The sequence below is a fragment of the Gadus morhua genome, chromosome 23 (genome assembly GCF_902167405.1).
Source record: "Gadus morhua chromosome 23, gadMor3.0, whole genome shotgun sequence".
Taxonomy (NCBI): domain Eukaryota; kingdom Metazoa; phylum Chordata; class Actinopteri; order Gadiformes; family Gadidae; genus Gadus; species Gadus morhua.
This window is the reverse complement of record NC_044070.1, coordinates 24,875,275-24,901,630: the sequence shown is the minus strand read 5'-3', so window position 1 is coordinate 24,901,630 and position 26,356 is coordinate 24,875,275. Positions and strand designations below refer to the sequence as shown.

At 52.2% G+C, this 26,356-nt stretch overlaps 1 protein-coding gene across 2 annotated transcripts in view; it reads right to left on the bottom strand.

Moving 5' to 3' along the window:
* The window catches only part of pola1 (polymerase (DNA directed), alpha 1), a 60,476-nt gene extending 34,389 nt beyond the window's left edge, over positions 1 to 26,087 (bottom strand). The window contains exons 1-26 of one of the 2 annotated variants that reach the window (XM_030348991.1): positions 25,918 to 26,087; positions 25,424 to 25,542; positions 24,847 to 24,943; positions 24,539 to 24,613; positions 24,312 to 24,427; positions 23,332 to 23,394; positions 22,805 to 22,906; positions 22,420 to 22,522; positions 22,024 to 22,168; positions 21,251 to 21,423; positions 19,529 to 19,641; positions 18,816 to 18,929; positions 18,665 to 18,739; positions 18,414 to 18,552; positions 17,717 to 17,871; positions 17,377 to 17,461; positions 17,059 to 17,120; positions 16,663 to 16,752; positions 14,511 to 14,627; positions 14,206 to 14,381; positions 13,788 to 13,917; positions 13,530 to 13,649; positions 13,361 to 13,451; positions 13,129 to 13,253; positions 12,858 to 13,007; positions 12,001 to 12,123 (exon numbers count right to left, since the gene is read on the bottom strand). In XM_030348991.1, coding sequence (XP_030204851.1) covers positions 12,001 to 12,123; positions 12,858 to 13,007; positions 13,129 to 13,253; positions 13,361 to 13,451; positions 13,530 to 13,649; positions 13,788 to 13,917; positions 14,206 to 14,381; positions 14,511 to 14,627; positions 16,663 to 16,752; positions 17,059 to 17,120; positions 17,377 to 17,461; positions 17,717 to 17,871; positions 18,414 to 18,552; positions 18,665 to 18,739; positions 18,816 to 18,929; positions 19,529 to 19,641; positions 21,251 to 21,423; positions 22,024 to 22,168; positions 22,420 to 22,522; positions 22,805 to 22,906; positions 23,332 to 23,394; positions 24,312 to 24,427; positions 24,539 to 24,613; positions 24,847 to 24,943; positions 25,424 to 25,542; positions 25,918 to 25,966 — 2,907 coding nt within the window. In that variant the 5' untranslated portion in view covers positions 25,967 to 26,087. The remainder of the gene's footprint in view (positions 1 to 12,000; positions 12,124 to 12,857; positions 13,008 to 13,128; positions 13,254 to 13,360; positions 13,452 to 13,529; positions 13,650 to 13,787; positions 13,918 to 14,205; positions 14,382 to 14,510; positions 14,628 to 16,662; positions 16,753 to 17,058; positions 17,121 to 17,376; positions 17,462 to 17,716; positions 17,872 to 18,413; positions 18,553 to 18,664; positions 18,740 to 18,815; positions 18,930 to 19,528; positions 19,642 to 21,250; positions 21,424 to 22,023; positions 22,169 to 22,419; positions 22,523 to 22,804; positions 22,907 to 23,331; positions 23,395 to 24,311; positions 24,428 to 24,538; positions 24,614 to 24,846; positions 24,944 to 25,423; positions 25,543 to 25,917) is intronic. The other variant, XM_030348992.1, reaches the window with a different exon arrangement.
* Between the last annotated feature and the right edge of the window lie 269 nt (positions 26,088 to 26,356).

Genomic DNA, 26,356 nt, shown 5'->3' with positions numbered 1-26,356 from the left:
TATGAGGTCCAGTAGCCATAAGGCCTTCAGTGAGCTTTAAGGCAGCTATGAGGTCCAGTAGCCATAAGGCCTTCATTGAGCTTTAAGGCAGTAGCCATAAGGCCTTCAGTGAGCTTTAAGGCAGCTATGAGGTCCAGTAGCCATAAGGCCTTCATTGAGCTTTAAGGCAGCTATGAGGTCCAGTAGCCATAAGGCCTTCAGTGAGCTTTAAGGCAGCTATGAGGTCCAGTAGTCATAAGGCCTTCAGTGAGCTTTAAGGCAGCTATGAGGTCCAGTAGCCATAAGGCCTTCAGTGAGCTTTAAGGCAGCTATGAGGTCCAGTAGTCATAAGGCCTTCAGTGAGCTTTAAGGCAGCTATGAGGTCCAGTAGTCATAAGGCCTTCAGTGAGCTTTAAGGCAGCTATGAGGTCCAGTAGTCATAAGGCCTTCAGTGAGCTTTAAGGCAGCTATGAGGTACAGTAGTCATAAGGCCTTCAGTGAGCTTTAAGGCAGCTATGAGGTCCAGTAGCCATAAGGCCTTCAGTGAGCTTTAAGGCAGCTATGAGGTCCAGTAGCCATAAGGCCTTCAGTGAGCTTTAAGGCAGCTATGAGGTCCAGTAGCCATAAGGCCTTCAGTGAGCTTTAAGGCAGCTATGAGGTCCAGTAGCCATAAGGCCTTCAGTGAGCTTTAAGGCAGCTATGAGGTCCAGTAGCCATAAGGCCTTCAGTGAGCTTTAAGGCAGCTATGAGGTCCAGTAGTCATAAGGCCTTCAGTGAGCTTTAAGGCAGCTATGAGGTCCAGTAGTCATAAGGCCTTCAGTGAGCTTTAAGGCAGCTATGAGGTCCAGTAGTCATAAGGCCTTCAGTGAGCTTTAAGGCAGCTATGAGGTCCAGTAGCCATAAGGCCTTCAGTGAGCTTTAAGGCAGCTATGAGGTCCAGTAGCCATAAGGCCTTCAGTGAGCTTTAAGGCAGCTATGAGGTCCAGTAACCATAAGGCCTTCAGTGGTCAATCCTCCCATGACGCTCTCCCCTCGCTGCCTCTCCAGTGTGCCATGGCCTCGCACTTCCTGTCCACAACGCATGGTTTCCTGTCTCACCCTGTGTCTCTCTGATCCTTCCCCCGGCCCCAACGTCCTCTGGCCGGTTCACTCCCCACTTTGTCCTTCCAAGTGGTTCTCAGTGGATCACCTCCCTCCCCCCCAGTGGATCCCCCTCCCTCCCTCCCTCCCAGTGGATCCCCACCCTTCCCTCTCAGTGGATCACCTCCCTCCCCCCCAGTGGATCCCCCTCCCTCCCCCCCAGTGGATCCCCCTCCCTCCCTCCCTCCAGTGGATCCCCCTCCCTCCCAGTGGATCCCCCTCCCTCCCTCCCTCCCAGTGGATCCCCCTCCCTCCCTCCCTCCCTCCCTCCCAGTGGATCCCCCTCCCTCCCTCCGAGTGGATCCCAGTCCCTCCCTCTCAGTGGATCCCTTCCCTCCCTCCCAGTGGATCCCAGTCCCTCCCTCTCAGTGGATCCCCCTCCCTCCCTCCCAGTGGATCCCCGCCCCTCCCCCCCTCCCAGTGGATCCCCGCCCCTCCCCCCCAGTGGATCCCCCTCCCTCTCTCCCAGTGGATCCCTTCCCTCCCTCTCAGTGGATCCCTTCCCTCCCTCCCAGTGGATCCCTTCCCTCCCTCTCAGTGGATCACCTCCCTCCCTCCCAGTGGATCCCCTCCCTCCCTCTCAGTGGATCCCTTCCCTCCCTCCCAGTGGATCCCTTCCCTCCCTCCCAGTGGATCCCCTCCCTCCCCCTCAGTGGATCCCTTCCCTCCCTCCCAGTGGATCCCTTCCCTCCCTCTCAGTGGATCCCTTCCCTCCCTCCCAGTGGATCCCTTCCCTCCCTCCCAGTGGATCCCTTCCCTCCCTCTCAGTGGATCCCTTCCCTCCCTCTCAGTGGATCCCATCCCTCCCTCTCAGTGGATCCACGCCCCTCCCTCTCAGTGGATCACCTCCCTCCCTCTCAGTGGATCCCTTCCCTCCCTCCCAGTGGATCCCTTCCCTCCCTCTCAGTGGATCCCTTCCCTCCCTCTCAGTGGATCCCTTCCCTCCCTCCCAGTGGATCCCTTCCCTCCCTCCCTCCCTCTCAGTGGATCCTCCCTCCCTCCCTCTCAGTGGAGCCCATCCCGCCCCTCCCTCTCAGTGGATCCCGCCCCTCCCTCTCAGTGGATCCACGCCCCTCCCTCTCAGTGGATCCCTGCCCCTCCCTCTCAGTGGATCCCCGCCCCTCCCCCTCAGTGGATCCCGCCCCTCCCTCTCAGTGGATCCCCGCCCCTCCCTCCCAGTGGATCCCCGCCCCTCCCTCCCAGTGGATTCCCCGCCCCTCCCTCCCAGTGTCCCCTCGTAGCTCCGCCGCCCGCCGCCCGCCTCCAGTCATTTCACGTGTCATTAGAGCGGCCGGTCATTGAGCAGGGGGCAGAGGGCTACTCTCCTCATAGAGCTCTCCACGGAGGCGGGCGTGGTACAAACACAATGCATTAGGCTGATCATTAAACGTGTCCTCTGCGGTCGACTGGCCACAGTCGATGTTAGATGACCGTGATTGTGATGATGGCCCATGCATGATCAGGAGAGTGGCGGTCTCTTTTAGAGGGTAAAAGAGGAGGAGAGCCCACAAATCAAATGTTTTGTAATGCCACAGAGCAGCCAGACATGTAATACGCCACAAAATTTTTACAGATTGTTCTTTTTGACAGCTAATCCAAAGCCACTCTGGAATTGACAGATATGTTCCAGAGCCATTGCCATCTGAATCCTAATTTGCGCGCCCTATTTCAACTGTGACACTGAGTGAGGCACTACGTCCCTGCCACGGTGGATTAGTGTCGATGACGTCTGTGTCCGCGTACACCTGCTTGTCTTCACACCAGTCCGACCCATTAGCCGGCCTATTATTGCAGGGTGTCATGCTAATTGATGACTGGTTCTGTTCTGGCTGTTTCTTCCCCAGCTGTTGCTGTGCTCTGCATTGAACGTCTCGGGGGTGATTTACACGTCTTGTTGTCATGCCCCTAACCCTCTCTCCCCCTCTCCTCTCGGTCTCCCCCCCTGTACTTTGATCCAGTTTTTACTGCCTTCTTCCAAAGCGTTAATGATTGACGACGGCGGGAACAAGTGTACGGGCAGCTCAGCGCCACCGAGACTCACGGATGGCCAACATGGCTGCATTATGCCCCGGCCAGCTGCCGCGGCATTCCTTATTCTGCCCACATCCACCGCTTCATGTAACCCGGCCGACCAACATCACAGTCCAGCACACAACACACACAATTACCCCCACACGACAGCCTGTGGGGGTCATGGGTGGTGTGGTCATGTCCCCAACAAACGGCAGCGCTGCCTTGTGCAGAGAGCCAGGGGTTCTGGCAGCCATTGTTTTGAAATGTGTTCCACCGAGAAGGCAGTTTGGGGATGACAGTTGAGCGCTTCAAATAGCCCATGCAAAAGGGTGGACGGGCACACACACACACACACACACACACACACACACACACACACACACACACACGGGCGGGTGCCCAGGCACACACACACACGGGCGGGTGCACAAACACGCGCATTAGTTAAAGACCTTTGTGTCCCACAGGCGTGGAGGCATACTCTGATGAAAATACAGAAAAACACAAATTAGAAACACTATTCCACTGAACCGTTATCCACAAGTCTCTTTTCTTGAATGCGTTTTTATTCACTAATCCCAAAGTGTGACACAACGAGGAGCCACACACACACACACACACACACACACACCTGTCAGGGCGAATGCCATAGCGGTGTTCTCATATCTGCTCTGCGGCAGCTCAATCGGTTCCAAAGCCGCGCCTGATTTAATACAACCGGCTGAGCTCACACACGCTGGGTTCCTTCGAAAATAACTTCACCACGACAGCCAAGGCCCCGCCGCCTAATCAACGACAATCACAGTGCTTAACTGGCTGCTATGCCACGTTTGCCGGGTAAAATCATAAAAAAGGGGCCTGGTAGAAGCGCGCAACGCTGCAAATGAGCGCGATTAGTCGAGTGGACGTGCCACAAGCGATATTCATTAAGAGGAGACGCTGGAGGAGGAGGTGGTAGGGGGCGATGGACCGTTTAGCCTGATGAAATCACCACTGCCATGGTGACCAATTAGCGGCATCGGCTTCATCTCTGGTGCATGGGGCCAATTGAAACGTTCCTGAACAATATCGTCAAACACAATATAGTGCTGTCTGGAGGGGGCTAGGGGATTATTACTACTCAGTGACGTTGAATTAGAGAGATTAAAACGATGGGATGAGTGGCTCCATCAGTTCAAGTGTGTGCCACGCACCACTTCACCACGCGTTACTCGTCCCGGGAGGGGGATGTGAACCCACGTTCCAAACAGCCTGTCATGGTCTCAGGCGCCCTTGATAGATGCCAATCAAGGGGTGCGATATCATAACGTCACTCAGATTATCAGCAGTTTGACCATAATTGTAGAATAACTAAAGAAATTAAGCTCAGAATGAACCGTGAAACGATCCAGGATTAAAGGACGTTTAACCTGGCTGTGATCGCTACCGAAGTTTGAGAAGTTGCTCAGAAGAAACAACCACGCCGTATTGAAAGCTTTGAGGCCAGACCCCGCGAGGCCAGACCCCGCGTGGCCAGACCCCGCGTGGCCAGACCCCGCGTGGCCAGACCCCGCGAGGCCAGACCCCGCGAGGCCAGACCCCGCGAGGCCAGACCCCGCGAGGCCAGACCCCGCGAGGCCAGACCCCGTGAGGCTGCCCCCGCGAGGCCAGACCCCGCGAGGCCAGACCCCGCGAGGCCAGACCCCGCGAGGCCAGACCCCGCGAGGCCAGACCCCGCGAGGCTGCCCCCGCGAGGCTGCCCCCGCGAGGCTGCCCCCGCGAGGCTGCCCCCGCGAGGCTGCCCCCGCGAGGCTGCCCCCGCGAGGCCAGACCCCGCGAGGCCAGACCCCGCGAGGCTGCCCCCTTGAGGCCTGCCGTGTCTGTCACTGCGAGGAGTCGATTGGAGGGCTGGAGCATTAACTGTGCGGCCCATTATCACCACATCAGTCTCCCTCACTCAGCAGCGGGTCAGGAGTCAGGAGCATGGCTTAGCGGCGGCCGATCCTTTATTAACCGATCCCCACGCGGCCTCATTAGCGTGCATTACTCAACACGCCGGCTTACATCGGAGAGTCCTTGTCCTGACGGGGGGGCGGGGGGGGCAGACGGCGGCCGGGTGCCGCTGGAGTAGCAGCGAGGGCGCGGCTCATGTGACTATTTGTTAAGTCCTATCAGGATCCGAGAACGCTCTTTAAGAGGAACAGGGCTCCCTGGAAGTATGTGCATCCCCCCCCCCCCCCCCCCCCACGATGGAGGGCTGGGGGGGGCTTAGGTGTTCTGCCATCTAATTCGGGGAAATATATAAATGAGTTGTGATCCTCGAACAGCAGCGATACGGACTTAAGTGAAATAAATAGGAGCAGCAATGTTAACTTGGATGCCATCAGACACACACACACACACACACACTCTTGGCAGAGCACGATGGCCGAGGTTAACTCATGATTAATCTAACATGGCCTTGTCTTATTTAAGACAACAGGAGGGAAACTCAAGCCGAGTACAGGACAGAGGGTACAACAATATTTACATTGGCTTCTATGCGCGCGCGCGCGCGCGCACGCACGCACGCACGCACGCACGCACGCACGCACGCACGCACGCACGCACGCACGCACGCACGCACGCACGCACGCACGCACGCACGCACGCACGCACGCACGCACGCACGCACGCACGCACGCACGCACGCACGCACGCACGCACGCACGCACGCACGCACGCACGCACGCACGCACGCACGCACACACACACACACACACACACACACACACACACACACACACACACACACACACACACACACACACACACACACACACACACACACACACACACACACACACACACACACACACACACACACACACACACACACAGCCGACCTTTGCCTCCCTCTGCTGTCATCTGCCATCCCCCCGTAGTCTCCCCCCTGCCAGCTCCATACCATCCGTCAATCTGCGCGGCATCCTATAATGTCAGCTACAAGCTCCTGTCACACTGTTTTTAAATACAAGGACAGGGACTCAATTACAAGACATGGCTCCCAAGGGTTCACTGCCCCCCCCCCCCCCCCCCCCCCCCCCCCCACACACACACACACACACACCTGCTAAGGGCCATCAGAACTACTCGCAAAGGGAAGGTCAAAGGTCAAACCTATCTTCATGCCCCAACAATCAGCAGCGACCAACGGCCAGCGCTGTTAACATCACTCGATTAGCCGAGCAAACACGGCCATGACCGGCCCCGACGGACGATGAGGGCACGGCCGTCGCCATTTAATAGAGAATAAAACGACATGAAGCCGACATGAGAGACGATGTCCCAAGAGGACACACCACCTACAAATGTGTCTTAACGCCTTTAAGGCTAAACGCAAAGACATCCGATATCCTGTTGGTCCAACTGTGTTAATATGTCCCATACCATCAGGTGGAGGTTCAATATCCTGTTGGTCCAACTGTGTTAATATGTCCCATATCATCAGGTTAGGTTCAATATTTCCTTCATCCTTTGGCCCGTTACCGCACTGCCCAACACACGTACGAGAGAACATTCCAGAACGATGCGCCTGTTTAACGCAGCGTCTTCTGCCGCGCCAACTGTTCCCTGGCAAACATACAAAAGAACCCAAAATAAAACCGCTTAGGGCTGATCTGCAGCCGGGTAACTCCACACCTCACCTTCCTCCTCATACCCCAACATACCAGGGGCAGGGGCCACAACAAATGGCCCCACCGACAAAGGGCAGAGTTCGGCCTCTCGTTCAGCCTGTGTGCGCACAAACGCCCTGGCGTGGGCAAACATGAAATGACGCACTCCGTGCCAAACAGGCACACATCAACACCTACGGGCTAAGAAAGTCTTGACTGACACACACACCTAGCTCGGGTCTTTCCCTTCTTTGCTTGGCAAATGTGATCAGAGGAGCCATGATCCAAGGGCCTGTCATCTCCTTCTAAGCCTTCCCCCTCAACTTAACCCCTCCCTGGGTATAGCAATCACTGTGGCCCCAGGCCTGACCCTTTCTCCCAGAAGGGAGGGGAGGAGCTGTCAGGCCTCAACTTTAAACAAGATTGAGAGAAAGAGGATAACTCAGCCAATCAATAAATACACGGAACACATGCACTGTCCCATGGGCACTCTGCCCGGGACGTGCCCTCCCTCCCTCTCTCACCACAAACACACCCACCCCCACCCCCACACACACACACAGAGGCATGAGGGGGGGGGGGGGGCAAGGCCTTAAATTGCTCGCAGATTATGCGTCTGTGTTCATAAAAATAAAGGCCTCTTAAATCATGATAGGAAAGCAGAGTGCAAATGTGATGATTAAAACAGGGCTGGGGAGGGAGGTGCAAATGGCAGCCTCCACAAATACACTGAACTGGAGTGAGTGGTCAGAGACGACCAGGAGCCACTAGGCTTATGGTCCCTGCTTGTTGCCCCACTGGGCTTATGGTCCCCGCTTGTTCCCCCACTAGGCTTATGGTCCCCGCTTGTTCCCCCACTGGGCTTATGGTCCCCGCTTGTTCCCCCACTGGGCTTATGGTCCCCGCTTGTTCCCCCACTGGGCTTATGGTCCCCGCTTGTTCCCCCACTGGGCTTTTGGTCCCTGCTTGTTCCCCCACTGGGCTGTTGGTCCCTGCTTGTTCCCCCACTGGGCTTTTGGTCCCTGCTTGTTCCCCCACTGGGCTTTTGGTCCCTGCTTGTTCCCCCACTGGGCTTATGGTCCCTGCTTGTTCCCCCACTAGGCTTATGGTCCCTGCTTGTTCCCCCACTGGGCTTATGGTCCCTGCTTGTTCCCCCACTGGGCTTATGGTCCCTGCTTGTTCCCCCACTGGGCTTAGGGTCCCTGCTTGTTCCCCCACTGGGCTTAGGGTCCCTGCTTGTTCCCCCACTGGGCGTATGGTCCCTGCTTGTTCCCCCACTGGGCTTATGGTCCCTGCTTGTTCCCCCACTGGGCTTATGGTCCCTGCTTGTTCCCCCACTGGGCTTATGGTCCCTGCTTGTTCCCCCACTGGGCTTATGGTCGCTGCTTGTTCCCCCACTAGGCTTATGGTCCCTGCTTGTTCCCCCACTAGGCTTATGGTCCCTGCTTGTTCCCCCACTAGGCTTAGGGTCCCTGCTTGTTCCCCCACTGGGCTTAGGGTCCCTGCTTGTTCCCCCACTAGGCTTATGGTCCCTGCTTGTTCCCCCACTGGGCTTAGGGTCCCTGCTTATTCCACCACTGGGCAGGTATCCAACCCTCACACAACCGAACTCCTGCATCAAACTAGACCCAGTATAGAACGTATGAAGATGAGAAGCTGCCGAGGTGTCTACAAATTTACTTTTCAAAGAAAATCATGAAAAAGTTCTTGTTTTTTTCCTGAGAATGATTTCCCAGAATGACCTTTCTGGGAGCAGGAGGGAGAGAACCAGGGAGAGACGAAACAAGGCCGTGACAGAATGAGACAGAACCAGGGCCAGAACCAGAGACAGAACCAGGGAGGGACCGAACCAGAGAGAACCAGAGACAGAATGAGAGGAAGAATGAGGAAGACAGAATGCGGGAGAGAGAATCAGAGAACAACAGAACAAGGGAGACAGAACGAGGGACCGAACCCGAGACGGCATGAGGGAGAGAACGAGAGACGGAGCAGACGAAGGAGTGTTGGCAGAGAGCGTGAGCCCTGTGCCGGGCGGCACTTCTTTAATCAGAGAGGTATTGGGTTCTGACCCCGCCGCTGCTGGGGGCACATTTATTTCAGGTCTATGGTCATACCGTGAGCGCCGGGGCGGTACTGCGTCTCTAGCCCGTGACCGGCTCCACTGCCAACGGCTCACAGCAAACCCGGAGCGCCGCCGCTCCCACCGCACCCGGAGCGCCGCCGCTCCCACCGCACCCGGAGCGCCGCCGCTCCCACCGCACCCGGAGCGCCACCGCTCCCACCGCACCCGGAGCGCCGCCGCTCCCACCAAACCCGGAGCGCCGCTCCCACCAAACCCGGAGCGCCACCGCCGCTTCCACCAAACCCGGAGCGCCGCCGCTCCCACCAAACCCGGAGCGCCGCCGCTCCCACCAAACCCGGAGCGCCGCCGCTCCCACCAAACCCGGAGCGCCGCCGCTCCCACCAAACCCGGAGCGCCGCCGCTCCCACCAAACCCGGAGCGCCGCCGCCGCTCCCACCAAACCCGGAGCGCCGCCGCCGCTCCCACCAAACCCGGAGCGCCGCCGCCGCTCCCACCAAACCCGGAGCAGCGCCGCTCCCACCAAACCCGGAGCAGCGCCGCTCCCACCAAACCCGGAGCGCCGCCTAAAGATAGGGGGCTCGGGATCACGGACACCAAGTCAACACAGCGGCGGCGCCGGCCCCGTCATCGGGCCCGCTCTGACCGCCTCGCAGAGGGCCTCGCGTTGACCCCTGACCTTTAGGGCCGTCGGTTGTTCTGGCGCCCGCCGCCGAAACAGGGCGTTTATGAACGAGGTGCTGCAGCGCATGGCCAGGATAATGAAACTAAATAAACTGTGGTCGGATCCTAAATTCCCGTTTAGACTAGGAGGGTTTGATGACCGAGTGGTTTTGGGGTTGGATTGTACATGCGTCATACTACCCCCCCCAGGTCCCCTATTCTGTTGAAGGTTTAAGGCCGCTTCCAGTCAGTGGAAATGTTAAGGACCCGTGGGTCAGGGCTGAGACTGGAGCTGATTTCCGAGGTGGACGCGCTCGTGCGTTCGTGAGTGTGGGACCTTGAGATGTCAAATAATCAACACAACCGTGGCTGTCAACAAGGACGCAAACAAGCAGGACTCTAAAGTCTCTAGAGAGATAGGATGATAGAAATTAGGAAAAAAAAAAAGAAATCTAAATCTGTAGCAGCAGTCAACCACAGACACACCTTCCACAATGTAGCCCCGTCAGTGAGCAAACCATGTGACCCCAGGGCACAAATAGACTCCCTCTGTGTAAGGGGATCATAATGAAGGATCCCCCAGGACCAGCCGAGCACCACTGTGCTCTGTGTGTGTGTGTATGTGTCTGTGTGTGTGTGTGTGTGTGTGTGTCATTAAATAACACATGAGCACAGCTAGGAGTGTGAGTGTGTTTGTGTTGTGTAGTTACCCAGACAATACCACGCGGCCTGTAAATAGCATCCTGTATGTGTGTGTAAGCATTCTAAGCACGCGCTGAAAGATGTATCCTAATTAAAAGGTTCTCATTTCATCTGCTTGTGCAGTTTCCAGTGTGTGGCATTTAAAAAGGTTGTTGCGCTGCAAATATCACTGATGAGAAAAATAATGACAAGCCAGAAGCAAATTTGATCAATTACATGACTAATATTTTGACAGAAATAGGGCGAGAAGCAATGCTGAAAGCAAAAAAGGCCCCTCAAGACACACAAAGAAATGGGGAGAATGAACAAAATATCAAGAGGGAGGGAGAGCGGGAGGAAGGCAAAAGAGGGAAAAACACGACAGGAAACAAAAGAAAAGAGACTGCAGAAGTGGGATAAACAATGCAACAGGGACCTCATGTGGAGGGGAATGGTAGTGCTTCTCAGGAGCCTAAAGTGGTATTTAAAGTGTCGCTGTGATGTGACCATCAATTAGGCGAAACAGAGCCACACAACCCATTCCACTATCTGGCTTGGGTTGGCATGTGTAACTCGTGCGTGTGTGTGCATGTATAACATTTGTGCATGTATAACGTGTGTGTGTGCATGTATAACCTGTGTGTGCGCGTGTGTGACCGTGCATGTAGAACGGGTGTGTGCATGTATTACGTATGTGTCAGAGTTTCCGTTGTCCGGTAATTACGGGTCATTGCCTGGAAAAAAATGAGGAGGATCAAATATTCTAAATGTCTCCAGTCAGAATGACCAATGGAAATATTTCTGGTCATTTCTTTAGCCAATTCATATAAAACAATCAGGGTTTTGATTGACCCGAGCCGGCCCGACCCGCAGGCCAAGGTTGATATCTCACACCCCTATCCTTGAGCCGGGTCGGGTCGGGCCGGCCCGGGCCTTTGAGCGTTTGTTTTTTTTTTTATCAATGCTTTATTGGCCTAATCCGAGGAGAAATCTATGCCATAAACAGAAATATTATAGGCCTTTATTACACGGGTCTTCTCAATGCCGTGGAACGCTTCGTTCACTTGCATGGGTAGTAGTCCGGTAACTTGTCCAGCGTCTTCGGTTGCTAAGCGATGTCTTTAGGCAGAACGGGCTCAGGCAGGACGTGCACGGGCTCGGGCTCGATTTTCTGGACCCGATCTAAGCTCTAATAAAGATTGCTCAGCGAAGCCGCATTGGGGAAGGAGGAGTCACGAGGCTTATGCGCTTTGCCAGCAGCAGAGACACTCTCGACACAGTCGACTTTAACTCAGCAGGAAGGAGGAGTCACGAGGCTTCTGCGCTTTGCCAGCAGCAGAGACACTCTCGATACAGTCGACTTTAACTCAGCAGGAAGGAGGAGTCACGAGGCTTATGCGCTTTGCCAGCAGCAGAGACACTCTCGACACAGTCGACTTTAACTCAGCAGGAAGGAGGAGTCACGAGGCTTCTGCGCTTTGCCAGCAGCAGAGACACTCTCGACACAGTCGACTTTAACTCAGCAGGGAGGAGGAGTCGCGAGGCTTCTGCGCTTTGCCAGCAGCAGAGACACTCTCGATACAGTCGACTTTAACTCAGCAGCGGCCCGCTTCACAGCTGCCAAATATCAAATTAAAAAACGTTAAAATGAAACCTTCCAGGTCCCATGACCGGCACCAATTTTTTCTAGCTGAAACACTGGTTGGTGTGCGTGTGTGTGCGTGCGTGTGTGCGTGCGTTTGTATAGAGTTAGCTTGCAGGGTCATGGTTTGGACTAAACCATGTCTGGCTGCCGGTGGGGGGGCTCACCTCTCGGCCCTTGTGCGTCACCAGGGCGGCCAGCGGCTTGGCGTAGAAGCGGCTGTAGCTGAAGCCCAGGCAGCCGTACATGCTGTTGGCGGTCAGCTTCAGGGCCTTCTGCCGGATGTCGTACTGGGGAGACGGAGGGGGAAGAGGCGTCAAAATGGCCGCTACATCCTGTAGCATGCTGCGCTAAGAGGCTTCAACATGGCCTTTACATCCTGTAGCATGCAGCGCTAAGAGGCTTCAACATGGCTGCTGCGTCCTTTAGCAAGCTACGCTAAGAGGCTTCAACATGGCTGCTGCGTCCTGTAGCATGCTGCGTTAAGAGGCTTCAACATGGCCTCTACATCCTGTAGCATGCTGCGCTAAGAGGCTTCAACATGGCTGCTGCGTCCTGTAGCATGCTACGCTAAGAGGCTTCAACATGGCCGCTACATCCTGTAGCATGCTGCGCTAAGAGGCTTCAACATGGCTGCTGCGTCCTGTAGCATGCTACGCTAAGAGGCTTCAACATGGCCGCTACATCCTGTAGCATATTGCGCTAAGAGGCTTCAACATGGCCGCTGTGACCTGAGGCCTGCTACGCTAAGAGGCTTCAACATGGCTGCTGCGCCGTGTAGCATGCTGCGCTAAGAGGCTTCAACATGGCCGCTACATCCTGTAGCACCATTCTGCACGTCATGTGACAGTGACGTGCAGAAATGCAAACATGAGAGGAAGCGATGCAGCGTGTGGAAGGAATGACGCCCTGCAGTCAGACGTGTGCGTGGGCCTGTGTGTGTGTGTGTAGAGGTCTGGGTTCAGGTCCTGTATGTGCGCGCGTGCGTGTGCGTGTCCGCGTGCGCGCGCGCATGCGTGTGTACCTGCATGTAGAGGTCCGGGTTGAGGTCCTGCTGCTTCATCAGCTGCTTGACCTGCTTTCGGCGCTCCACGAGCTTGCGGATCTCCTTGGGCAGAATTCCCATGTCCAGATCGGGATCGGGAACCTCTGGGATCTCTTCAGACTCGTCATCCTGTTGTCATGGAAAAATGTCAAGAAAACTCTTCAAAATGATTTAATTATTTTGAATCGTTTTTATTTGTTTATCTAATGAAGCCCTACAGACATATTTAAAGGAACACACACACACACACCTCGCCCTTCCTGCGTTGGACGTGCGCCTCTCTCTGCACGGTGGTGAAGCAGATGTTGAACTCCTGGATGATGGACGGGTACAGGCTGTTGAAATCCAGCAGCAGCACAAACTTATCATAGAACCCTGAACAGAAGAATGAAAACAATCACGTTACGAGAACCAACACGGATGTAGGTGCGCCTACTACCCATAAGCGGAATGCACCGTGAACCCCAGGGAATAGACCGCACCGATCTTAGGGTCCAGCACAAGGCCTCCAGCGTACGTGGGCTTCTTCCTCCTCTTGCCCTTCCCAGCATCCCCCTCCTCCTCGCCCTCGGTCTGTGAGAGACAGCAGGGGGTCAGAAGCTGAGCAGGCACTCTGAGACTACACATTACGGCTCCTGTAGAGGGACGTACGGTCTCCTGTTGGGCCTTCTTGAAGGAGGGTTTGTCCGGCACGATGTAGCTCTTGTCGTGGAAGGCGTGCAGCAGCAGGAACTCGTTCCTCTCGGACCGCCCGCCCATCAGGGTGCGAGACTGGGGAGAGACCGTTACATCCTGAATATCACCAACCACTCACCAACCATTCACTAACCTCGGAAACACTGGGAACAGACGGTACCACTCAGTGTGATTAGAACCGTGATTGAAGGCTAGGGAGCTTGTATCCGTTACCATGACGTTCCCGGCGATGTTGGTGATCTGCAGGGCCAGGGGCAGCACGTTGAGCTCACACAGGAGCTGGAGAATCAGCTTGGCGTCCATCCAGGTGAGCTCCAGCAGGTAGAGCAGGTGCGGAGAGTCGCTGACCGCAGACACAACAACCCATCTCAATTCAAGCCCTTCTTTGTGACCTGCGCACACAACGCAGTGCGCAGTGTGTGCGCTCACACTGCAGTGACACCTGAGCGTGGCCGACACTTCACGCTAAGCAACATACTCTGTTTTTTTATATAAAATCGACCTATGTAGAGAAATAGGTAAATGCACATTTATTGTTCTAGGTACATAAAATATGCAAAATATTGTTATCATACGAAGCATTGTATAAACAGCCCTACGGCCATATTTTAAGCAACACACGCACACACACCTGTAGAGGTTCCTGATGTCCTCCTGGGGGACGGTGGCCCTCTCTGTCTTCAGCACCTGGAGGGCCAGCTCCGTCAGGTGGTAGCTCTTGCAGCGAATCAGCTCCTTGGCCGAGATCTCCACGTCGCACACCAGGCGGCCACAGGTGGCGCTCTTCTCTGCATATGAACCACGACCCTGTAGAATAGGAACAGTTACACCCTGCATACTATCGTCTGAACCACGACCCTGTAGAATAGGAACAGTTACACCCTGCATACTATCGTCTGTATTCAAGGTCATTAATCAGAGGCATGCTCTCCTCACCCCTAATTTGGGCATATTCGCCCTCCTGAGTCTTCCTATTTTGGACCAGTGAGGGACTTTGCAGTAGTTGATCCTCTGCAGCAGCACCTCCAGGTCAAAGCCAAAGATGTCATGGCCCTGCAGGACAGACCACAACACATAACAGATGAACAACAGAGTACACTGCGCAGTGAGTGCACTGTACAGAAGAGGCTCCTTACAGTACAGTACAGCGCTGTGAGTGTACTGTACAGAGGAGCCTCCATACAGTACAGTGAGTGTACTGTACTGTACAGAGGAGCCTCCATACAGTGAGTGTACTGTACTGTACTGTACAGAGGAGCCTCCATACAGTACAGTGCAGTGAGTGATCTGTACAGAAGAGCCTCCATACAGTACAGTACAGTGAGTGTGCTGTACTGTACAGAGGAGCCTCCATACAGTACAGTACAGTGAGTGTACTGTACTGTACAGAGGAGCCTCCAAACAGTACAGTACAGTGCAGTGAGTGTACTGTACAGAGGAGCCTCCATACAGTACAGTACAGGGAGTGTGCTGTACTGTACTGTACAGAGTAGACTCCATACAGTACAGTACAGTGAGTGTACTGTACTGTACAGAGGAGCCTCCATACAGACAACCAGAGGGTGCTGTGTCCTAACAGAACCAGAGGTCAGTGATGTTTGGGGTTGGTTTTGGGGGGCAGTGATTAGTTTGGGGTTGGTTTTAGGGGGCAGTGATTAGTTTGGGGATTAGTTTGGGGGTAGTTTTGGGGGACAGTGATTAGTTTGGGGTTGGTCTTGGGGGACAGTGATTAGTTTGGGGTTGGTCTTGGGGGACAGTGATTAGTTTGGGGTTAGTTTTGGGGGGCAGTGATTAGTTTGGGGTTGGTTTTGGGGGACAGTGATTAGTTTGGGGTTGGTTTTGGGGGACAGTGATTAGTTTGGGGTTGGTTTTGGGGGACAGTGATTAGTTTGGGGTTGGTTTTGGGGGACAGTGATTAGTTTGGGGTTAGTTTTGGGGGGCAGTGATTAGTTTGGGGTTGGTTTTGGGGGACAGTGATTAGTTTGGGGTTGGTTTTGGGGGACAGTGATTAGTTTGGGGTTGGTTTTGGGGGACAGTGATTAGTTTGGGGTTGGTTTTGGGGGACAGTGATTAGTTTGGGGTTGGTTTTGGGGGACAGTGATTAGTTTGGGGTTGGTTTTGGGGGACAGTGATTAGTTTGGGGTTGGTTTTTGGGGGCAGTGATTAGTTTGGGGTTGGTTTTAGAGGGCAGTGATAGTTTGGGGATTAGTTTGGGGTTGGTTTTGGGGGACAGTGATTAGTTTGGGGTTGGTTTTAGAGGGCAGTGATAGTTTGGGGATTAGTTTGGGGTTGGTATTGGGGGGCAGTGATTAGTTTGGGGTTGGTTTTAGAGGGCAGTGATAGTTTGGGGATTAGTTTGGGGTTGGTTTTAGGGGGCAGTGATTAGTTTGGGGTTGGTTTTAGAGGGTAGTGATAGTTTGGGGATTAGTTTGGGGTTGGTTTTAGGGGACAGTGATTAGTTTGGGGTTGGTTTTAGAGGGCAGTGATAGTTTGGGGATTAGTTTGGGGTTGGTTTTGGGGGGCAGTGATTAGTTTGGGGTTGGTTTTGGGGGACAGTGATTAGTTTGGGGTTAGTTTTAGAGGGCAGTGATAGTTTGGGGATTAGTTTGGGGTTGGTTTTGGGGGGCAGTGATTAGTTTGGGGTTGGTTTTGGGGGGAAGTGATTAGTTTGGGGTTGGTTTTAGAGGGCAGTGATTAGTTTGGGGATTAGTTTGGGGTTGGTCTTGGGGGACAGTGATTAGTTTGGGGTTGGTTTTAGAGGGCAGTGATAGTTTGGGGATTAGTTTGGGGTTGGTTTTGGGGGGCAGTGATTAGTTTGGGGTTGGTCTTGGGGGACAGTGATTAGTTTGGGGTTGGTTTTGGGGGGTAGTGATTAGTTTGGGGTTGGTTTTAGAGGGCAGTGATTAGTTTGGGGATTAGTTTGGGGTTGGTCTTGGGGGACAGTGATTAGTTTGGGGTTGGTTTTAGGGGGCAGTGATAGTTTGGGGATCAGTTTGGGGTTGGTTTTGGGGGGCAGTGATTAGTTTGGGGTTGGTCTTGGGGGACAGTGATTGATTGTGGTTGGTTTAGGGGGGGGCTGAGTACTCACCACCAGCACGTCGGGATCGATCTTGTGCATCTTAGCCAGGAAGAATCCCAGCAGGGTGCGCTCCGTGGCGGCGATCTCCACCTTCCCGTTCTACCAACAGGAGAAACTCATCACTGCCTGCAGAGCCCACGCCATTACACAAGACCTGCCTCAGTGCGCAGCAAATATCCCCGCATGAAAACTACATTTCGTCCGAAAAATATTGTGGCAGAGAATCGTGATATAAATTCTAAGCTAAAAAATCGTGATTCATATTTTCCCGAATAAGTTCCAACCCATTGTTTTCGTATTCATTATTATTGTTAGCAGTCTTTTAAATAGAGCTAGTCATCTAAAGCAAACGTTTCCCTATCCTTGTCAAAGTGGCTCCAGTGGCTCCAGGTTGAGATCACCCACCTTCTTCCTCACGGCCTCCTTGAAGTCGTAGGGGAAGATGCAGTCCACGGGCTTGCTCACCACTGGAAGACAGAAACAGAGCCCGTCACTCAGCAGAACAGGTGCTTTTTGTGAAAGTGAAATACAACTTGTTCGCCTTTGCAAAGTAGGCACGTCTCTAAAGAAAGGAAGAAGACATCTTTGTCTGGGCGACACAAGGGAACATCATATTTTGAAACTAGAGGAACTCAGTCCCAGGCTGTCAAAGTGAGTGAGTGAGTGAGTGAGTGAGTGAGTGAGTGTCTCTTCCTCTTGGTCCACAGGTGTTGGTTTACTCACCGCAGAAGTGGGTCTGGTAGGGCGGCTGGGGGGGGGCTTTATCCAGGTGAAAGCGATGGTGGACCAGAGCAGCCAGGGACACAATCTGAACAAAGAGGGGCCTACTGTCAGCCACACGCCTGCTCATCCACCATCCGACAGAAGCCGACGTGACGCAGTACATAATATACCTTACCAAACAATAAGCCGCTCTTTACGACTTCTGGACAATATCTTAAATGTTGTCTTTAAAATGTGCATTTACGTCAACTACAACAACACGATGCTATCAGAGAGAGAGAGCACTACAGTGGTGAAGTGGCCGCCGGGCTCCAGGTGTTGAGCGACAGGTGGGGCGTACCTCGTTGTGATGCGTCTTGGGGTTCTGCACCGTCTTGAGGCTGACGGACATGACCGTGAGCGGGGGGGGGGGTAGGTCTTTGACCACCGTCACCAGCTCGCTCCTCAGGGCCAACGCCTCAACCTTACACCAGCTGACCGGCTGACTGTTGAGCTCTGCAGAGGAGAGGAGAGGAGGGGAGAGGAGGGGAGAGGAGGGGGGAGGAGAGAGAGGAGAGGGGAGAGGGAGGAGAGAGAGGAGGGAGGAGAGGGGAGGAGAGAGGAGGAGAGAGGAGGAGAGAGGAGAGAGAGGAGAGAGGAGAGGGAGGAAGGAAGGAGAAGAGGGAGGAGAGTGAAGGAGGAGAGGGAGGAGAGGGGAGAGGGAGGAGAGAGGAGAGGGAGGAGAGGAGAGGTGAGGAGGAGGGAGGAGAGGAAGGAGGGAGGAGAGAGAGGAGGAGAGGAGAGGAGAGAGAAGAGAGGAGGTGAGGAGAGGGAGGAGAGAGGAGAGAGGAGAGGGAGGGAGGAGAGGAAGGAAGGAGGAGGAGAGGGAGAGTGAGGACAGGAGGTGAGGAGAGGGAGGAGAGAGGAGAGAGGAGAGGGAGGGAGGAGAGGAAGGAAGGAGGAGGAGAGGGAGAGTGAGGACAGGTCTATCTGATCCCAGTGCTCTCCTTCAGGTCCCAGTCCTGACTCTCTGCCCCTAAACCTCCACCCTTCCTTACGTGGCGTCTTGATGTCCAGCCAGCACGGCCCTTTGATCTTCCTGCTCAGGAGAAAGTGCTCCAGGCTGGAAGTGTTGATTCCAAACACGTGGGAAAACGTCGCTCCCTTCAGGTCAACCGGGAGCGTAGGATACTCGGCCTGTGGCATTTAAAATGGAAAAAAAAAATCAAGGACCACCTTGCCATTGGACCAAGCCTTGACTGAATGACTGCTTGGCGGACGGCTAAGTGCGAGTTTTGCGCGTACTCACGGAATAACGGACTTCCAGGTACTCGCACTGAGTGGGAATGTCAGGGATTTCAAACGCGTAGCTCTTTTCGACTTTCTGCAACACAGAGCGATGTTCAAACAGAATTCCCAACGATGCAAGTGACATGGAAGACGTTGGAGGGTCGGCAAACCTTGGACTTGAACTTCATGATCTTGAACCTCTCGGACAGCTCATTGAACTCCTGGTAGACGTCCATCAGACCCACCGGCGTGTCCGACACCACCCCGTTCTTAGTGTTCACTCTCTGCACGCACACGCGCACACACACACACACACACACACGCACACACACTTAGTATTTGTGTGATTTATACAACACACCAAATTTATACATTTTGTGCCAGGAGTTTAAACCAGCATCCGATGGCATTTATGAATTTGAAATTGTTTTAATACCTTCAGGTTTATGACAACAATGTTGAAAAACACACACTGGACAGTTTCATTACCAACATTAAACTGATATCTCATCTCTGTTGACTTGAAACATTTGTCAAATGATATTAGATATTATTAACTTGCAGCCTTTGACAAAGAAACTGATGTGGTTCCTGTGCTTCATCTGCTAGTGTATCCCAGTCGCCAGAGAGAACACGCAAACAGCCTCTCGCCCCTGCATTGTTGGCACTGTTAGCAGTGGGCGATTTATTCAGACGCCGGCTGACAGACAAATTGCTACTTCCCCCTAGAATCTAAATTAGAAAAGGGGAATGGATCTGATCAGTCCTGCTAGGATCCCAGCGCCCCCACTGTTCACTCACATTCTGACACTAAACAGATGAATGGGTGAATTAGAGAGAACCCTCCGGTCATGTGACAGTAGCGGGGGGGGGTTAAACTCACATGTTCGCGAGGGAGGAAGTACATGGTCCTCTCGATGTTCTTGACGGCCACACAGCAGCTGACGTGGGCCTTGGCAGACTCGATCCACACCTTCCCAAAGAGGTAGACCACGCCTGGGCAGCAGCAGAACATTGAGACATGATGAACCGACAATGGCTCTCAGACACACGTGGGTGGGAGGCTTCAACTGTTCAACAGATATAGCAGATGTGGGCGTGTACGCTAGAGCCTTGCACGTATAAAAATAGGAGAGGCATCTATTTTACCACGATGCTCGCACATAAATCCAAAATGGACGTTTATACACCTTGGGCCCTATCTTGCATCCGGCGCAATTGACTTAATCACTGGCGCATGTGTCGTTGCTAGTTTGCAACTGGCGCAGAGCGTTCTTTTCCCTCCTGCGCCACGCGTCGGTAAATTAGGGTAAAAATTAGGGCAGTTTCAGAAACCACTTGCACCACAAACCAGGAATTACCTGGTTTAAAGTCAGTGGCGCGTTGTTCAGATGCTATTTTAAGGGCGCATGCATAATGTTGCTTGTGCACCTCGGGCAAACACCTTGTTTCTCTCATCTACCTAGCCTCACATGCTTGGTAAATTATTTGGGAAAGAACAGCTGATACAGCGGTAATAAGTTGTACTTTTAAATCAATGCATCTGCAAACACCGTACAGCAAACACATATTTTCTTGACACAGACATCGTGTACATGCCCATAACTTTTAGGATTGATGAGTATTTGATCATGAGAAAACATTGTTTTACCGCGAGTGAGTGTTAAAAAGAATGAATGAATGCGGGCGCGCATGTGTGCATCCATCTGTTTAAACACACGCCAACTAAACAAGTAACGCATTATACAGTCCATGGCAATGTGTATTACCAGGGGGAAACATGCATATTAGGAACACAAGTCGATAACGATAATGCATACAATACTATAAGAAACGATATTTATAATGTATTGCGTATATCATTAAATAGAATCACAGTTATCGCATATCATACGTTATATCATATACGTTTTCTTTGCCGAAATTTATTTGACTCAGTATTTCTGAAGTCGTGACTCGTGGAAGAAAACCTTATTCCATGTGTGAATTAGGCCATATTATTTGGCCATAAACTGAGCCATTTGAAGTTTGAAATTCATGTGCATCTGTCTCATCGGAGACTGCAGACGCGCTGTCAAAATATCAACTTGTCAGATTCAAATGCGCTCATGGCTCATCCCAAAGGGGATGGGAGCTGGCACTCTCATTGGTTTGTTGCACGTTACGCCCAAACCACACCTACGGGTTATCAGCTACTTCAGACCAACCCTTTTTAGATATGCGCCGGGCGAAAGTCATTTTTCGACCCGGTAAACTAGCGCCATCGCCGTAGAACCGCCCACAAAGCTACTTGCGCTTGGCGCTTCTCACTTGCGTTTCAGACCGTTAAAACAGGGCCCCCTGGGTCAAAGCGTCATGCTGTCAGCCTCATTGGATAGGAGTGTTGCAATACAAATGGAACAGCGAGTCCTGCAGCACGTTGATTCTAGCCTGCATTTCATTCTGTCGATTTGAGAAAACATGAGCACAGCCAGTCCCTCCTGCACAGGGAGGCAGTGCCAGGTCTATCAGCGATCTCTTCTGTTCTTTACTCTGGCAGAAAGACGTCTTTAGATGCTGCACCAAACCCATCACTGCTTCATGTGGAGGGTGGCCTGCCTCTCACCTGGCTGGTTGTATTGGTCTTCAAACGCATCCAGCCAGTAGAAGCGGAACACCAGCTCTCCCTCCGGGCCCGGGACCAATGGGAGCTGGCTGGAGTCCACCTGTACCTCTGCTGGGCCCTCATTGGCCCCGCCCTCCTCCTCCTGTCCCCACGAGCTACCGGCCCGACCGGACCTGGAGGACCAGAGAGAACCAGAGAGAACCGTTGTTTACAGGCTGCCCTTAGTGAGCTCCCCCAGACCTGGAGAACCAGAGAACCAGAGAGAACCGTTGTTTACAGGCTGCCCTTAGTGAGCTCCCCCAGACCTGGAGAACCAGAGAACCAGAGAGAACCGTTGTTTACAGGCTGCCCTTACTGAGCTCCCCCAGACCTGGGAACCAGAGAACCAGAGAGAACCAGAGAGAACCGTTGTTTACAGGCTGCCCTTACTGAGCTCCCCCAGACCTGGGAACCAGAGAACCAGAGAACCAGAGAGAACCGTTGTTTACCCGCTGCCCTTCGTGGGCCAGCAGTGTCAATGGCTCTACTCCTTAGATCACATCTAGATTTATAGAACACACATCGTCTGGTGTAATTCAATCCCATGATTCATGTGTTCCAGGTACCCTTTCTCCTGACCGATGGGTTTACGGTCATAAAGAGCCTGCAGGTGGAACCCTAAAGCGTGCGGGAGGGGTCCACCAACACCAAGAGGAGCAGGGGTGCATTGTTCTAAACCCAGCCCCGTTGAACCATGGTATGCTATCTGCAGTCAGCATTGGGCCGGGACTCACAGCAGCACTGGGTCCTGGGGCTCGGCCTTCACCGTCTCCAGGGCCGCTTCCACCTTGGGCTGGACCTCCTCCTCGGCGCAGGGCGACGGCGCTTCCACCTCCATCGGCTCGTCGAAGTCCATCCCATCGAACTCAGAGTCGTGAACTGGAACGTGAGATAGGCGAGAGTGAGCGATGAGCAGAGGGAAGAGAAAGGCCTGAATGAAGCTGGATCTCAATGTCCTAGCTGAAGGTTATTGTTCAGTTTGTCCAAATCGGTGCAGCTGGTTCTGTGGGATGTGAGAACCCCAGGAGACTAGCGGACTGCAGCGTTCTGACTGAAGGGGCCTTCTGTGACAAACAATGACGGAGGACTGGGAATGTGCACGTGTTCTTCCAGAGCACCTCCTCCTGTACCTTCCACCTGGATCTCCTCTTCCTTGACGGCGGGCCGGTTGGTGGTCCTGGGGGTCTCAACGGGAGGAGGCTTGCTCTTTGGGGTTACTGGTGAGAAGGACTCCTAGTAACAAACACCATATTAACCATTTAGTAGAGTTTCCTTATTGATTAACTCCACCCACAAACTGGTCCATCGTTTATTGACCTCAAAGTATATAAAGCGTTGACACAATAACAACAATATTTTTCTTGCATCTCCTAAATGTATTGACTACATCACATCACATGAATACACTTTAAGTTATGGAGGAAGGCATGACCAATGGAAGAGCAGCATATCGCAGGGCTCAACATAAGGATTACCCGATTGCAACTAAAACGCCACGCAGACAGGACCAGGTACCTTTGGAGGTGGGCGTCTGATGGAGAACGGGTTCATGGGAGTTCCTAGAGACTTCTTCTTCTTCAGTCTGACGACCGGCGGCGGGGTCATCAGAGACGGCTTCTGATGAATACAAATATGAAGTAAAGTACAAAACGTAACAAGGTTTTAGTTCGATCCCCAGCTCCTCCTAGCTGAGTGTTGATATGTCCCTGAGCGAGACTCTTAACCCTAACTGCTCCTGACCAGCTGGCGGTCGCCCTGCGGGGCTGACTCTGCCGTCGGTGTGTCACTGTGGGTATTAACCGATGTAAGTCACTATGGATAAAAGCGTCTGCTAAATGCCCTAATTGTAATTGTAATTAACATGTTGTATATGTTAATTTGGAAAACGATACCATTTAAAATCATACGTACGATAAGCAAGCGTTTACAAGCAGTGGATGAGTCTTCAAACCAGTTTTCTTTTACAACTTAATTAGAGACATGGTAGTAAAGGTCCCACAGGGGGAAAGGTCCCCCAACGCCCCCCAAGGGGAGGCACCCACCTCCGAGTGGAGGTCCTGCAGAAGGTCTCCCAGCAGGTCGTCTTTGGACAGGTCCACGTCTTTCTGCATGCACCAAATCAAACATTAGGACAACATGTTAATAAAAAAATACATTCATGCATTAGCTTCAATACTCAAATTGCATTTAGTAAACATTTTTTCCAAAGCTACTTACAAGTGAGAACAACTGAAGTATCCACTCAATATCAATATAAAATATAAAGTTATTCTCACACATAAACACATGAATTCATACAGCTACTGTATCCAGTAGGGGTGGGAATCTCTTGGCACCTCACGATTCGATTCCGATTATGAGGCCAACGATTCGATTCTGAAGCGATTATCGGTGCAACAAATTTTTTTATGTACATTTCCATGCGTGATATTCAACAATATACATATACATCTGGGTTTGCTACTCAAGAGTTTGTTAATCACTTCCTACTTTTGTGACAATCATTAACAACAACAGATGAATTAACTTATCTAATATTTTATAAGAGAGAAAGCTTTTGTCACAAATATGACTTTCTATGAACAATTCAATAATCAATGCAGCTTACATTATAACACAATATGGAAGCATGCAAAAAATAGGTTTCAGTTTTATTTTCTTTCATTCAAGAAAAAGCTGCTCTTGAATTAGAAGGAGTTCTTGTGTGTGGCTGTGAGTTTGCGCGCGCTCTTGCGCTCTTGCGCGCGCTCTTGCGCGCGCTCTTGTGTGTGGCTGTGAGTTTGCGCGCATGCTATGCGTAGGCTGAATCGCAATCGTGTCAAGACAAATCAGATTGGCCAACACACACTGAAGATAAATTCAATAATTTTAAAATTACAAAAATTATCCCTCTCTGGCGAACAGAATGTTGCAGCAGGCAAAAAGTATCTGCATCGAGACAGAATCGTTCTAGCGAGAATCGCGATGCATCGAAGAATCGATTATGTTTCCCAGCCCTAGTATCCAGGCGTACATCACACACCTCAGCAGGTTTCTTGACGTTGCTGTTCATGAAGAGGCTCTTGATGCTGTTGGGTTTGGCCACCGCCGTTTTCTTCAAGTTCTTCTTGGAGTCTGCTCCTTTAGCACTCGCCTTCCCTGTACCAACACACGACACATAGACACACTTCTGGGTGACTGATGTCGGAGGGGAACCATCCCGGTGTCCTCAGGTACGACCTGTCTCTACGTATGACCAGCTGGGTTTACCGCGCTGTTCTACCACGTCGTCGTCCAGGTCATCATCGAATATCTCTCTTCCATCTTCCACGTAGCCGGTACCATCTGTAGAACAACAAGAAACAAACTCCACAATTACTTTATCGGTATCTTTCCCTATAAAATAAATTCTTTGTAAAATAAAAAATATTGTAATAGCTTTAAAAAAAAAAAATGAAAGATTCAATAAGTAAACTATAGAAAAGGACGCAATTTCTAATCGAACTAACAAAAGGAAAAAAAAACGCAGTTTGTGTGAAGGTTAGCGTGCGTTAACAGGAGGCAGAGGAGCGTTTTACCGTTGTCGATGATCCAGTCGTCATCCTGCCTCTCGCGCACCATCTTGGAGTACTGGTCCTCGTCCACCTCATCGTACACGCTGGCCACCTCCTCCACCTGCACACCCATGACCGTCAGACTCATCACAACCTCTACCATGTGGCTGTACTTTGAAAGAATGTTATGCGAGATGGAGGGAAAATGCAACTTAATCAAGGAATGTCATTATCGTTCCTTTATCAATATTTATCAATCATCAGCTGTCCATATTTAATAACTGCTGGCTGAACTATAATACACATTTAGATATTATGTGTACAGATTTACATTTCCAGGAGTGTCAACAACCCTGCAACAATGAATGTAAATAAACATTTACATTAAGGGCGTTTAGAAGATGCCCTTAACCAAAGCGTACTTAACAGAAGAAAGAGAAACAATACATCGCCGTCGGTACAGGATGTTCATAATAACACACCGCTACACATTCCCAGGTGATAAATGGTCGCATGCAGGATGAACACCTTGTTTACATCGTCACTGTGATACTCCAACGGACAAAGGAATAACATGTTATCAACATGTCCACTTCATCACCTCATACTTCAGCTTCTCGCCCTTCTTGGCTTTCCGGAGCTGCTCGAGCGCCGCCGTCCGGCCTGTCCTCGCCCTCTTCTCTCGTCTCGAGCGCGACGCCGCCAGACCGCAGGCTTCACCTGGGGACAGCGCGCGCAATGATGTCACCCCACTGGATCATGTGTAGCAACCAGTTTCTCGTCATGCACCAATCATCCACATCAGATAGAATGTACTTTAGCCCACGGATTACTGTATTGAGTTAGCGTTTCACACAAGTAGATGGCCTGACCCACATTTTGGTAACACTTTGGAAGCTCAAAACACAGCTAAACAATGATAACTTGGCTGATGTTATTTGAAGTCAGGAAAACAGACAACTCTCTTGTGTGTGTGTGTTGTGTACATTTTGTTAGTGCGTAGCAGCAGCTGCAGCAACGTTACGTTGTCACAGAGCTTAGCCTCCTAGCTCCTAGTCTCTGTTCAACAAGGCGACTTAAGCCTAAACAACTCACCGTCGTCGACATTATCAGCGTCCTTATCCGGGTTCAATACCGGCGCCATTATCTCCACTTGAAATGTCTATATATATATATGAATATGAATCACTTTATAAAACCGTGCGCCCTCGATGTGTCAAGTCAACAAACACAACAGAGCAATCCGCGCCAATTCTTCTTCCCGGGGAAAGTCATATGCAGGAAATGACGTAGCTTGTGTTCAGCCAATGACAACATCGGGAACTACGAACCCCCTCGTGTGTCCTCGAGTGTCCTCGTGGTGGCAGTGTTGTGTACATATACACAACACTGCCACCACTTGTTGTAGTAGCCCTATGCTGTAGGGACAATGCATTGATGACCCCAGAACACAATGGCATATACAACAGCTATCCAACAGTCGCCCGCTTTAAAACTCTAATAAAAATGTATTTTTATCGGAACGGCCTAGGGC